The sequence below is a fragment of the Onychostoma macrolepis genome, chromosome 10 (assembly GCF_012432095.1).
Source record: "Onychostoma macrolepis isolate SWU-2019 chromosome 10, ASM1243209v1, whole genome shotgun sequence".
Classification (NCBI taxonomy): Eukaryota; Metazoa; Chordata; class Actinopteri; order Cypriniformes; family Cyprinidae; genus Onychostoma; species Onychostoma macrolepis.
Window position 1 is genome coordinate 7,553,220 of NC_081164.1, and position 13,828 is coordinate 7,567,047.

A 13,828-nucleotide genomic window follows, 5' to 3' on the forward strand; every position below is an offset into this window, starting at 1 on the left:
TCATCACACACATATTTTATAAGACAGGGTGTTTATTGGATTTATGAGCATGCCATATTTTACATATTTTTTTAGGGTGTTTTGACTTAGAGGATTTTTTGCGAATAGAACATGGAATACATCACATTCAAGTGCTTTAATTGTAGATTGTAGATTATAGATTAATGAATTACATTTTTTATCCTACTATCAAACATATCTCCACAAATAAAAACTTTTTTTAAATTCAGGCGCAGCTGAAAAGAGCTCCAAACATGGTGCCGAGGACCGCACTCAGAACATCATTATGGCCATGAAGGATCGCATGAAGATCCGTGAGAGGAACAAGCCTGAGATCTTTGAGGTCATCCGAGATGTGTTTGTGGTCAGCAAGGCTATCCATGCTCAGCAGATGAAGACTATCAAGCAGAGTGTCCTGGATGGAACGTCCAAGTGGTCAGCCAAGATCACCATCACAGGTTCAAAAACTGATCATTTACATTGCCATTTTTAAATGCAGCAATTTAAAAGTCATTCTAAAATTCAGTTCTGAATGATGCACGATGAAAATTCTCTTCTATGCCTCGATGACTTCCCGTCTTCTAATCTGTCTCGGTTATAGTTGTCTGTGCTCAAGGACTGCAGGCTAAAGATAAGACCGGCTCCAGTGACCCCTACGTGACCGTCCAGGTGGGTAAAACCAAAAAGAGGACCAAGACGATCTATGGCAACCTCAATCCTGTCTGGGAGGAAAAGTTTCATTTGTAAGTATAATTCGAACCAATCAGAGACCATCTCTTTGATTGAAGTGTCACTCTTTGTTCCTTTTGTTGCTCTAGGCTCACTTACTCAGAATGTGTGTCACCCAGTTTTTGATCCAGTCCCTTTTCAGTAGTGGAATAAACTTGTCTGAGTGAACAGGCTGTGGTTGAGCAACTGGCCTGTTTTTAACATTTTTCAATCCAATCGTATCTTAAAGGGATAGTACACCCAAAAATGGGTTCCATCATTAATTACTCACCCTAATGTCGTTTCAAACCTGTAAGACCCTTGTTTATCTTTGGAACACAAATTAAGATATTGTTGATGAAATCCGAGAGCTTTCTGATGAAACTGATGATACGTTCAAGGTCCAGAAAGGTAGTAAGGACTTCGTTAAAATAGCCCATGTGGCATCTGTGGTTCAACTGTAATGTTACGAAGCTACGATGATACTTTTTGTGTGCAAAGAAAACAAAAATAATGACTTTATTGAACAATTTCTTCTTTTCCGTGTCAGTCTTCGATTGAATGGATGCTGAGTCTGTGATTTTCTGTGCTGTTTACTGACCAAAATCTGTAGACTGGCATTGATTCCTCCATAATGGAAATTGGGGCAAAACTCTAAGCAAAAGTCATGTAGTAAAGTAATTTCATCAACCATTACATTAAAAAAAAAAAATTAGGTTACACTTTAGTTTGGGGACCAATTCTCACTAGTAATTAACTATTAACTATGACTTTTGCCTCAATAAATTCCTAATTTGCTGCTTATTAAAAGTAAGGAAGTTGTTAAGTTTAGGTCTGCGGTGGGATTAAAGTGTCTAAAATATGGTCATGCAAAATAAGGATTGATGTGCACTTTAGAAGTACTAATAAACAGCCAATATACTAGTAATATGCATGCCAATAAGCAACAAGTAAACAGTGAGAATTGGTCCTTAAAATAAAGTGTTACCAAAAATGACATTAATTTATGACTCACAAGAAATAATAGTAAAATTTATAATGATTACTTTTCTTAAATGAGCCATACTCAATGTATGTGGCCAACAAATGCAGCATCCAGAGGGTATAGTCTTTAAAATCAGATACACAGTTTCTGATCTTCAACACAGAAATGTTTTGTCTTCCAGTGAATGCCACAACTCCTCTGATCGCATCAAAGTTCGTGTTTGGGATGAAGATGACGACATAAAGTCGCGAGTTAAGCAGCGTTTGAAGAGAGAATCTGATGACTTCCTGGGCCAAAGCATCATTGAGGTTCGCACACTGAGTGGAGAAATGGACGTCTGGTACAACCTCGGTAAGCCTCCAACTGGTGCTTTTGTATGTTCTTATTTTTATTTTATTTAATTTTTTTAACATTGAGTGTATAGTGTATAGGCTGCACCTTGTCCTAATCACTCTGCAAGAATTTAGAAATTAGAAAATTAGAAATAGTTCAGGGAAGTGCAGGATATGCAGGAGCTTGTCTTCACAGTGCCAACAACCAGCAGCATTTCAGTCATTTTAAAGTTGGCTATTGTATTCAGAATGTTGGAATGAAACCATTGAAATGTTTACATTGATCCAACAAAATTTGGTATAGGCTGGTGTTTGTCAGTGTAAACTAGCCGTAAGAGCAAAGCATCTCCTCAGACGACACTGTGTGCTGTCATTGTGGCTGGATGCATCTTTTTAATGTGTCTGGTCCTTTGTGGAAAACCTCTCTGCCATGCTTTGACTTCTCTATAAAAGGAAAGAGGTTATTTTGTTGCTAAAATATTAAACCCAAGGCACTTACAGAGCACAAAACATTCACATTGACTTGTATACTTGTTGTAGGGACAGTTAACCCCCACCCCCCAAAAAAAGGAATATTCTGTCAAGATTTACTCATCTTCACCGTTCTGAACTCGTATGAGTTTCTTTCTTCTGGAGAAATTTTGAGAAATGTTCATGCTGCTCTGTTCCATATAATGTCAGTTTTCTTTGTAAGTATTAGTATATGGTTTTTACAATCTCCTGACATCATGCAAATGTATTTTAGTTCTTTGTAGTACAAGAAACACCACTCTACGGAATTGTGGGATTTGCTCATGATGATGAATGGTGTAGACCACCTCTCTCTAAGTGGGACATGGCCCATGCCTCTAAGATTTGTGTGTATACTCCATTACCCATGTCTCCCAACCTGACAGCATGTCCCTTCTCGCCCAATTACCCCAGTGTGCAGCGGCCCAGAGGCCTCCAGGACGTCCCAACCATGAAATCTACTGCTCTGTTTCTATCTCCCACTCTTGCTTTTTTTACATTTCATTATTAATCTGATGTAATCTATCCTTTTGTTTATTCTCTCATTTCTGATGTACTCATTTGTACAGTCCATTCTACTGTTCTGATTCTTTTTCCTCTGAATCTCTGGCCACCACATCTGCTGTAACAATTATTCTCAATAGTAGTAATTCAGCTTCATGTCCTCTTGTCTGTTTCTCACCCGTATCACCCTCTCTCTCTCTCTCTCTCTCTCTCTCTCTCTCTCTCTCTCTCTCCAGAGATATCCTCCTTGATTATTATGTAGCCCACTCCAGTTGGAAATTCACCACTTAGCCGACACATATAAATTATCCCAATAATTTGCCTGTCAGGGGAAATGGTTAGGGAAAGACGAACCCGGTGTTTCTATTAAAAAAACCTGCTAAGGATTTTTCAGTTTGGAGAGAGAAAAGCTGAATATCAAACATGAAAATAATAAACATTCTGACTGTAAATTGACTAAGTACAAACCCTGTGACTACGCATTCTGTATTTATGCACCAAATTGTTTGGTATAGTGTTGTTACTGTTAACTAAAATTATTTTTGATAATTGAAATAATAGCAGAAATTAAAGAAATATTAGATGAAAATCTTAAACTTAAAATGTATTAGGTCTGCGCCAATAGCCTTGTTTCTCTCTCTCTCTCTCTCTCTCTCTCTCTCTCTCTCTCTCTCTCTCTCCCTCTCTCCCTCCCCCCTTGCTTCGTGTATAATATACTGTCCAATCATTGTAAACAATAAAAAAAGGCCATAGCAGCTAACTGAAATAAAATAAGTACTAAAATTACTGAAACTGAAATTAAAATAATTAAAGGTAAATAGAAAAAAAGCAAATAACAGACTGACTAAACCTTAAACTAAAATTTAGTCACAACATGACTAAATCCAAATTTGTAGCTCTCAATATAGTCAATGTGAATGACTAACCTGTTCATTATACCTTATTATATCTGAAATTAAGTGAATGAAACAATTCCCTTTGAAATCACCACTAAAGAGAGTCCTTTGGCAAGGTAGTTTTATTACAGCACACACACACACGCACAAACACATTCAGATCCTATCTAACCCTGAACAGTTATTTTTACTGCACTGTTCCCTTAGGTTAAATGTGTCTGCACATATAGTAATTATTCTACATATCTCACCCCACAGAGAAAAGAACGGACAAGTCTGCTGTTTCTGGTGCCATCCGTCTTCAGATCAGTGTGGAAATTAAGGGTGAAGAGAAAGTGGCCCCCTACCACGTCCAGTACACCTGTCTACATGAGGTAGAGCAACACAACCAGCTCTCAGACTACCAGTGTCTGCATTTAACCATGTACAGATCTCACATTATCAGTCAGTGGATGTTGGTCTTTCAGTGACTAATATTTAGTCTCTGTTCTTTCTCGTAGAACCTCTTTCATCACATCACAGATGTTCTTGGTCAGGGTGTGGTGAAAATCCCAGACGCACGTGGCGATGATGCCTGGAAGGTGTACTTTGACGATGTGCCACAAGAGATAGTGGATGAATTTGCAATGCGCTATGGGATTGAATCCATCTACCAGGCCATGACGTATGTATTAGTCCACCCTCCATACTACCGTCAGTTGTCTTCATATATCTTCATTCCGTCCACTAAGCCTCTGTTTTTCTTTGCTACGTTCTTATTGATTTTTTTTCATTTATTTTTTCTTAATTTCTAATTTCATCTTCCTCTTCTAAACACGATGCATGATGCAGACCGCTTTATTGCTTTATCAGAACAGATTGTAACATCACAAGACTTGTTAACCAAGATTTGGATCCTTTGCAGTGAATGGGTGCCGTCAGAATGAGAGCTGATAAAAACATCACAGTAATTCACAAACAATCTTTGTGAAGGAAGTATTATTATGGATTGTGGACTTATGTTTTGGCCTAAGGCGAGAGTTTAAAGTAAAAACATCTTAATGATGTTTTGATTCTTATGAACATGCAGCTTTTCACTGATTTGTTGATGGACTGGAGTCGTGTGGATTACTTGTGGATTATTGTGATGTGTTTATCAGCTGTTTGGACTCTCATTCTGACGGCACCCATTCACTGCAAAGGAACCAATGCTGAGCAAATGATATAATGCTACATTTCTCCAAATCTGTTCCGATGAAGAAACAAACTCATAATTTCAAGCTGATTTAAATTTTTTGGTGAACTATACTTTAATGCTATATTAATTCAATCAGATCATCCATTACTGATGGAAAATATACACAGCCATTTTTCTGTAATTATGTAATGAGTTATCAGTTTATCAATTATTTTATCTTTCATATTGTTGTACACAATTATGGTTAACTTATAGGGATGATTCACCCAAAAATGAAAATTGTCATTATTTAGTCATACTCATGTCGTTCCAAACCCATAAATCTTCTTCGAAACACACATGAAAATATTTTTAATGAAACCTGATAGGTGTATGTCCCTACATTTAAAAGTTCAGTTAACTAACTTAGAACATCCAAAAAGGGCATAAAAGCGTTGTAAAATGAATCCAAATGAATCAAGCAGTTTAATCCAAGTTTTGCAAAAGATATGATTGCTTGATATGATGAACAAATTTAATGTGTGCTTTTTACATATAAACTTGAGACAGTCAGGAGGTTGTGAGCTTTTGCACACAAGTCAGTCTACCTGAGAATCGTACTGAAGCAATGGTACACGACAAGATATTATGGCAAGTTTTTAGCATGTAAAAAACTACAGCCCAACTATATTAACTTTGCCAATCAGTGAAGGTGAGCGAGCGATGAATAAATGTAGTCTTCTCCATGGCAGTAGCTGGATCTTGACTAGCAAGGGCAGTAAAGAAATGAACTCCTGAGTGCTGTTCGTGTCTGTGGTTGTTAATGGCTTGAGTGTGAGTCAGTCTCGATCAGGCGTCAGGAGTGTGAGGAGATGCTCATTAACAGAGCACATCACTCAAATAAAGCACACGCAAGCGACTATATCTCACACCGAATGGGCCACAAGGCCAGTTGGAGCAATGACAGATCCATCTAGCCAGCCAATCAGCAGTGATTTAACTAGGCGCCTCTCAGACAGACCTTTTGTAGAGAGCCATTGCCACTGAATGTGAGCCAAAAGTGTAGAGGCTGTCTCAGTTCAATATTTTGTTTTGATGAATTTATTTTGCCTTGTGCAAACCGTTTCACTCCGTTAACTAAAAACTGAAACTAAAACCATAAAAAAAAAATTATTATTACTAAAGTAAACTTTAACTGAAATAAAATATTTAAAAAAACTGAAGCTAGTTTCCAAGGCAACATTTTCGTTTTTGTGTAATTTGAAGTACTAAATTATCTAAAACTAAATATGATTAAACTAAAACCCAATAAAACTATACAAGACTATAAAACTATAAAAATATTAAACTATAATATCAGTGATACTAAAATAACTGCTTATCAGTGACTCAGTGCTTATCATTTGGAACACACTATAGTATTTCAGAAGAGTTTGACGTTAGCATGTTGCTAAGCTAACTGTGCGATTACATAAATATTTACGGATACTGGGTAACATTTTGATTGTATTTCATAAATGTGTAATTTCATTGTATTTTAATTACACTGAGCTGTTTTTAACGTTTTATTTATGATCAACATGTTTCTTGCCTTGCCTGCCATCTCGGATATATTTTTTCGCTGAGCTTGTTGCCGTGCATTCTGGGATTAAAAGAATAAATGCGATGCTGCTTTCAAAATGATCTAAATACTGCATTTTTGAAGATAGTATGATCCTTTTAGTTTGAACACGCTTTTGAAACGTAAATGCTGCCTAGCTAGGTTTTGGAGTAGAGTGATTGTATTTTTTTGCACAGATTGGATGTATAGTGGATGTGTTTTAATTGAAGCACTTTTATCCTCTGCATCTTCCTTCTCTTTGTGCATACAGGCACTTTGCATGTCTCTCGTCTAAGTATATGTGTCCCGGGGTTCCTGCTGTGATGAGCACCCTGCTGGCCAACATCAACGCCTACTACGCCCACACCACTGCATCCACCAATGTCTCCGCTAGCGACAGATTTGCTGCATCCAACTTTGGGGTATGTTCAACTATCACACAACATGCAGACTGTAAAGAACACATACATATCTAGGTTATTCTGAAGGTCTGTTTACACCAAGTCTGCTTTTTTCATATAAAAACATGAACAAGATTTATTTTATTTTATTTTTTCTTAGATGCCAAGTCATTAATTATGGTAGCTTTTTGCAAAGAATAAGCATGTTTAAATGTAAAACAAAATGCTGTCATCGAACTAAAGTCACTGAAAATGCTTCCAATATTCAGAACTTCTGATCATTTTTGAAACCTAAAGCTCTGTAAATGGAAGAAGTACGGAAGATAAAGTTATGGAAAAGAAGCACAGAAAATCCTATTTTTTTGTGGTATTTCTGCATTTTGTTAATTGACATGACTTTTCATATAAGGACTTAAATCGTAGACATAAATTCAATGTGTCAGCACTAAACCAGTGAACATGTTCAGGTCCTCAGTCTGGGATTAGTGCAAAATCGAAAGACCATTTTGAAAATGGTGTCTATTGTGGCAGGTTTTTTTGTCTTGTATTGACCGGCCAGCTAAGCACCATAGGATTCACGATTCAATATCACAGTTATGGATTGGAACACTTCAGCTAATTGCAAGCTGTAATTATAGTGTCAAGACAACCGTGTAACTTGTTTGATGTTATTCTTATAGTAAGTTGCCTATGAAAATTATGCTTGTTAATGCCATGTTGTTATTAGCACTTAGAGCGTTAGTTGACTCAAAATCATTATTTACCCAATCTCATGTTGTTCAGTCTGTATGACAACAAAAATTGGATTTTGATTCATATTATCAATAAAAGCACCATAATGTATCTCATTGGTTGTCCATAGGTCTTGTGCACTATATATGTATGTGTCCAGATGCATTAGCTAAATATTTCCAGTCAGTGTCCTGAATGGCTAAAAATCTTGCTTAATTTTTCTCGTCTTGCAGAAAGAAAGGTTTGTCAAGCTGTTGGATCAGCTGCACAATTCCCTGCGCATTGACCTCTCAATGTATCGAGTGAGTGTTGGTGACATAAACAGTTTTTTCGTTTTCATTTTAGATGTTACATTGGTGATTCTCAGTGACTTTTCTCTTTCTCAGAACAACTTCCCTGCGAGCAGTAAGGACCGTTTGCAGGACCTCAAATCTACAGTGGACCTTCTGACCAGCATAACCTTCTTCAGAATGAAGGTCAAGAAGGAAAAAAAAAATCAGTTTTGATCCTCAATCCATATAATTCCATAAGTGCTTATTTTGTCCTTCATTTAAACTGTCTACTGTCTCACTCTGGACAGGTCCAGGAACTGCAGAGTCCCCCGAGAGCCAGTCAGGTTGTGCGAGACTGTGTCAAAGCCTGCCTCAACTCCACGTATGACTACATCTTCAACAACTGTCAAGAGCTGTACAGTCGCCAATATCCTCAGATCGGAGACACGGTTAGACAATCGCTCCCTTACCACCCAGCATTTATGACTGTAATGGTTTGTATTCTCACAAGATTTAAAGCTGAAATGTGTCATCTTTGGGCCAGAAGCTTCACCAAACAGTGTTGCAGAAACAGCCCCACCCCCAGAGTAACGCCATTGGTTGAGCCGGTGTTGCTCTGCTGGGCTGTTGAGGATGCTTAAACACACCATTTTAAGGGGCCGTTGACACACAATGTCTTTTTCCTTTCCACTTTGCTACTTTTCCATTGTTTTTCCATGTAAACATGCCCTAGATGGACATGTTTGACTGTTGTACTCGTGTCTCATCATCTTTTTTAGCATTTCGCGAATGACGGCATTCTTAAAATGCCCCACTTGAGTTAAAAAAAAAAAAAAACGTTTTTTCCCCCACACTGTTTACACGTTTCATGGGAGATAAACAATGAATGACTTACACTATTATAATTGTATTTATTATTGCCCTCTATTTATTACTATTAATTATTACTATTATAATGATAATAATAATTATGGTATTAGCTTTTATATATTTTTATTATTTCAGTTTTCATTTTAATTTGAGTATTTTTATCACTTTTATTATTTATAGTTTTAAATATTAAATATATTAAATATTTTTATCAATGTCTTTAGCTTTTTTTGTCTTAGTACTTACTTTATTTCAGATCATTGCCAATGCATCATTTCTCATTTTCTTTCTTTTGTTAATTTCATGTAATATTTGTCTTTTATATTATTTCATCTTTATTACAATTAACAAAACCCAATTTTATTTCTACATTTTTAAGTTTAGTTAACAATAAAGTGCTGTTTGCGTTACACATTAAATATCAAATGTCACACATCACCTTAAAATGTACTTTTTGATCATTTAAAATACCAATTTAGAATGTATATGTAATTCAAATGATAATTTGAATTTAAATATCTAGTAATAATTAAAAGATTAATTATAATTAATTATTTTACCGTGAATCAAGCAAATGATTCATATTTTCTTTTTTTGCTCAGCATAAGGAGGAGTGCACCCTAGAAGATCAGGGCCCAAGCATCAAGAACTTAGACTTCTGGCCCAAACTCATTACGCTGATAGTGTCCATCACTGAGGAGGATCGTAACTCCTATACACCAGTTCTAAACCAGTAAGTGTGCACACAAACCTGAATGCACACGCTCTATCCAACTCTGTTGTCCTGCCATCATGTGACACTTTGTTCCTGTTTCTCTACAGGTTTCCTCAGGAGCTGAATGTGGGAAAGTTGAGTGCGGAGGTCATGTGGAATCAGTTCTCTCAGGATATGAAGTACGCCATGGAAGGTCAGTACCAATTTGGTTCATTGATTGGGTATATTGGAGACGATGAGATGTAATTTTTAATTTTTTTTTTTATTTAGCCACCATTTGTTGTTCATATTCACATGTTTTATTCCACAGAACATGAAAAACACCGGCTGTGTAAGAGCGCAGACTACATGAACCTGCACTTCAAGGTCAAATGGCTGTATAATGAATATGTGAAGGATCTGCCAGCTTTCAAGGGAGTTGTGCCCGAATACCCCACGTGAGTGAGCTCTTCATCATCTCAACTACTAAACACATTCAGAAGTAAAAGCGTTTTTGATGTTTGTTCACATTATGTCTTGCCTTTTCCAGGTGGTTCCAGCAGTTTGTGCTGCAGTGGCTGGATGAGAACGAGGATGTGTCCATGGAGTTCATGCATGGAGCCCTGGAGAGAGATAAAAAAGATGGAGTAAGATGTTTTTCAGTGCAATTCCCCTCTAATAGCCTGTTATCTTTCACACGTTCTCATCACAGAAGTGTTTCTTGGCCTTTATGATGCTCTTGTGCCCACAAACTGGTCATTTTGTTTTTCAAAACTGTTTAACAGTTTAAAAGTTTTGCCATTTGTAAGTTTCTCGAGAGCAATTATATTAATTTGAAGTCATCTGTTAAAAAAAAAAAAAAAATGTATTCCTGCTTGTTAAAGGAATAGTTCACAAAAAAAAAAAATTTGCAGACAATTTGCTCACCCTCAGGCCATCCAATATGGAAATTAATTTGTTCCTTAATATGAACAGATTTGGAGCAATTTAGCATTACATCACTTGCTCACCAGTGGATCCTTTGCAGTGAATGGGTGCCATCAGAATGAGAGTCCAAACAGCTGATAAACACATTACAATAATCCACAAGTAATCCACACCACTCCAGACCATCAATTAATGTCTTGTGAAGTGAAAAGCTGCATGTTTGGAATAAACTAATCATCAAAAGTTTTTAAACTTCAAACTGTTGCTTCTGGCTAAAATACATGTGCTCTATTAATATTTTTGCTTTCCCCAGCGAAAAAGTTCTCTCGTCTGAATCAGAAGAGAAATATGCACAGATCAAGTGAAAAAAGTGACAGGAAGGGACAGTTTAAGTTAAAATGTCTTAATGATTGGTTTGTTTCCTACAAACATGCAGCTTTTTCTTCACAAGATGTTAATTGATGTACTGTGGATTACTTGTAGATTATTGTAATGTATTTATCAGCTGTTTGGACTCTCATTCTGATGGCACCCATTCACTGCAGAGGATCCATTGGTGAGCAAGTGATGTTATGCTAAATTTCCCCAAACTTGTTCTGAAGAAGAAACAAACTCATATAAATCTTGGATAACCTAAGGGTGAGTAAATTTTCAGCAAATTTTCATTTTTGGGTGAATTATTCTATATAAAAAAATGCGTACCTACATAATGAGGGATAGTCATGAAAATTGTCCAGTAATTGTGCTATATAAATAAAGGTGACCTGACCTGTCCTGACACAAAACTGAATGGAAATAGCTTTTAAATAACATGCTTCTGTCTCCTCTACAGTTCCAGCAGACGTCAGAGCACGCTCTCTTCTCCTGTTCGGTGGTGGACGTCTTCACCCAGCTCAACCAGAGCTTTGAGATCATCAAGAAACTGGAGTGTCCCGACCCCAAAGTCATGGCCCTCTACAGCCGACGGTTCGCCAAGGTGGACCAGCATCCCTCCTAATCCGATTACAAATAGATTCATGTCAGAACAAATGTCGGCTGTCAGAGTATTATCTTGTTTCGAGAATTATCTGTGATTTCTGAGAGAATGGCCCCATTTTAGCAAAGGGCATCTCATTGCAGAGCAAATTAAGAATATCAGTGAAGCAAAAACATTTGTCTGAAAAAATGAGATTCTATTGTAATCAAATGAAAATGCTTAATGCAGCCCTTTCCATTAAGCTTCAGTCAGTCCCCAGACCAAGTCTGGCAAGCTTCTCTGAGAGAAATGTATAGCTCCCTCAAGAATTTTTATCGGACACGTGGAGAGCTCATTGGGCTGATGTCCAGCAGTTTTATGGTAGCAAACACAGAGCGCTGAGTGCAGAGATGAGCCCCAGAGAGTTTCTACTAGATTTCCTGAAATGTTAGCTTGCTTTTTCATTTGTTTGCTTGGTAATGCTATTACCAAGACATTTTGACTTTTGAAAAACGTTAAGCTCAGTTCTTATTCTTTGTCTTCACAGACCATTGACAAAGTTTTGCTACAGTACAGTGCCATTTTGAAGAAGAGCTTCCCGTCCTATTGTGATAAGGAGAAGATTGTAAGTCGTTCTCCTGGTAGTTAAGGCTGACATTTCTGTTACTTTGTCTAATAGATTTCTCTTTGTCTTTGCTCTTTCATTTGTAAAGTAGTTAATTTTGACTGCATACATATTTGTATATATGACATAATATACTATATATGAAGATATAGTATATAGTGTATTATTAATAATAGATATGTAATACATAAGACATTTAATATGAGTGTGTGTATGCACACTTAATGTTTTATGATGTGTGACCCTGGATGACAAAACCAATTTTTTTTTTTTTTGATTTTTAAAATTGCTTTCATCTGAAAGCTTTCCATTGATGTATGGTTTGTTAGGATTGGATAATATTTGGCTGAGATACAACTATTTGAAAATATGGAATCTGAGGGTGCAAAAAAATCTAAATATTGAGAAAATTGCCTTTAAAGTTGTCCAAATGAAGTTCTTAGCAAAGCATATTACTAATAAAAATTAAGTTTCGATATATTTACGGTAGGAAATTTACAAAATATCTTCATGGAACATGATCTTTACTTAATATCCTAATGATTTTTGGCCTAAAAGAAAAATTTTTACCCATACAATGTATTGTTGGCTATTGCTACAAATATACCTGTGCTGCTTATGACTGGTTTTGTGGTCCAGGGTCACATACATACAGTATGTATATTTATATTGATTACATGATATTTATTCCATAGATTTATTTTAATTATATTGGTAATTGTATTATATGTATACATATTTTGGGTTGTTTAATTAATTTTTGTAAATAAATCTGAAAAAAAAAATTATTTTAAAACAAATTTGTAATTTTTTTTTGTCCACATCCCTGTTGATAATTTGCTTGCATTTAAAGCACATTTCGTGTACAGACTACACTGTAAGTTAATATTTTTTTTGTCATCTTTTGTAATAAATCTCTCTGTGTCTTTCTCTTTGTCCTCAGCCATGCGTCTTGATGAATAATGTTCAGCAGTTGCGTGTCCAGCTTGAGAAGATGTTTGAATCTATGGGTGCCAAACAGGTAGGAGAGCAGCAGGGGAAGGTGACCTTCCCTAAGCAAAGTCATTTGTCCTCTCCTCATTTGTCTGGGACATCAGAGGACATCATCGGCCTGTTGTCTCTCTCAGCATATTAAGAGAACTCTCCCTGTTGTATCCAGATGGGCTTGATGCAGCATTGTTGTTTTGTCATTGATACAGTCGATGATTTGCTTGCAGGTTTATTTAGGCAGGATATAAATAAAGTGTTCTAGTCAGGGGTTTCACAACTGTTTTTTTACTTCGATAATTTCATTATGCTTGGCTTGTATTGCGTTCATTAGCGTTTTGGCTGATGTTAAAGCAGTATTTGTATCTTTTCTCCTCAGACTGCCACAAAGGAAGCCAGGGTATGACTAGAATTTAGATCTCTTTAGATGATAGGAAAAGTAGAGTAGTTTTTGAGCCATTGTGAATGATTGTAAATCTGAAGGTTCGAATTTTCTCATAGAAAACATGATTGCAGACTCTAGAAATATATAAAGCAAGTGATTGACATTATTTTTTTAAATAAAGTTGGATGCAATAGTGGACCCTGTGGAGGAGGAGGAGGAAGAGGAGGTGGGTACACAGTGTCCCAAAATACATACATCTATAAAGTATGTGTTCCTAAAGGAACCCCAT

The 13,828-nt window shown here is 36.5% G+C and overlaps 1 protein-coding gene across 4 annotated transcripts in view; it reads left to right on the forward strand.

Annotated features, from left to right (window-relative positions):
- unc13bb (unc-13 homolog Bb (C. elegans)) overlaps nucleotides 1-13,828 on the forward strand; it is an 80,757-nt gene that overhangs the window by 52,218 nt on the left and 14,711 nt on the right. For all 4 annotated transcript variants that reach the window (XM_058788569.1, XM_058788570.1, XM_058788572.1 and 1 more), the window contains 16 exons: nucleotides 231-458; nucleotides 602-743; nucleotides 1,875-2,044; nucleotides 4,194-4,309; nucleotides 4,436-4,599; nucleotides 6,963-7,113; nucleotides 8,058-8,126; nucleotides 8,211-8,300; nucleotides 8,405-8,545; nucleotides 9,569-9,699; nucleotides 9,789-9,874; nucleotides 9,992-10,118; nucleotides 10,211-10,307; nucleotides 11,420-11,563; nucleotides 12,090-12,167; nucleotides 13,111-13,188. In XM_058788569.1, coding sequence (XP_058644552.1) covers nucleotides 231-458; nucleotides 602-743; nucleotides 1,875-2,044; nucleotides 4,194-4,309; nucleotides 4,436-4,599; nucleotides 6,963-7,113; nucleotides 8,058-8,126; nucleotides 8,211-8,300; nucleotides 8,405-8,545; nucleotides 9,569-9,699; nucleotides 9,789-9,874; nucleotides 9,992-10,118; nucleotides 10,211-10,307; nucleotides 11,420-11,563; nucleotides 12,090-12,167; nucleotides 13,111-13,188 — 2,012 coding nt within the window. The remainder of the gene's footprint in view (nucleotides 1-230; nucleotides 459-601; nucleotides 744-1,874; nucleotides 2,045-4,193; nucleotides 4,310-4,435; nucleotides 4,600-6,962; nucleotides 7,114-8,057; nucleotides 8,127-8,210; nucleotides 8,301-8,404; nucleotides 8,546-9,568; nucleotides 9,700-9,788; nucleotides 9,875-9,991; nucleotides 10,119-10,210; nucleotides 10,308-11,419; nucleotides 11,564-12,089; nucleotides 12,168-13,110; nucleotides 13,189-13,828) is intronic.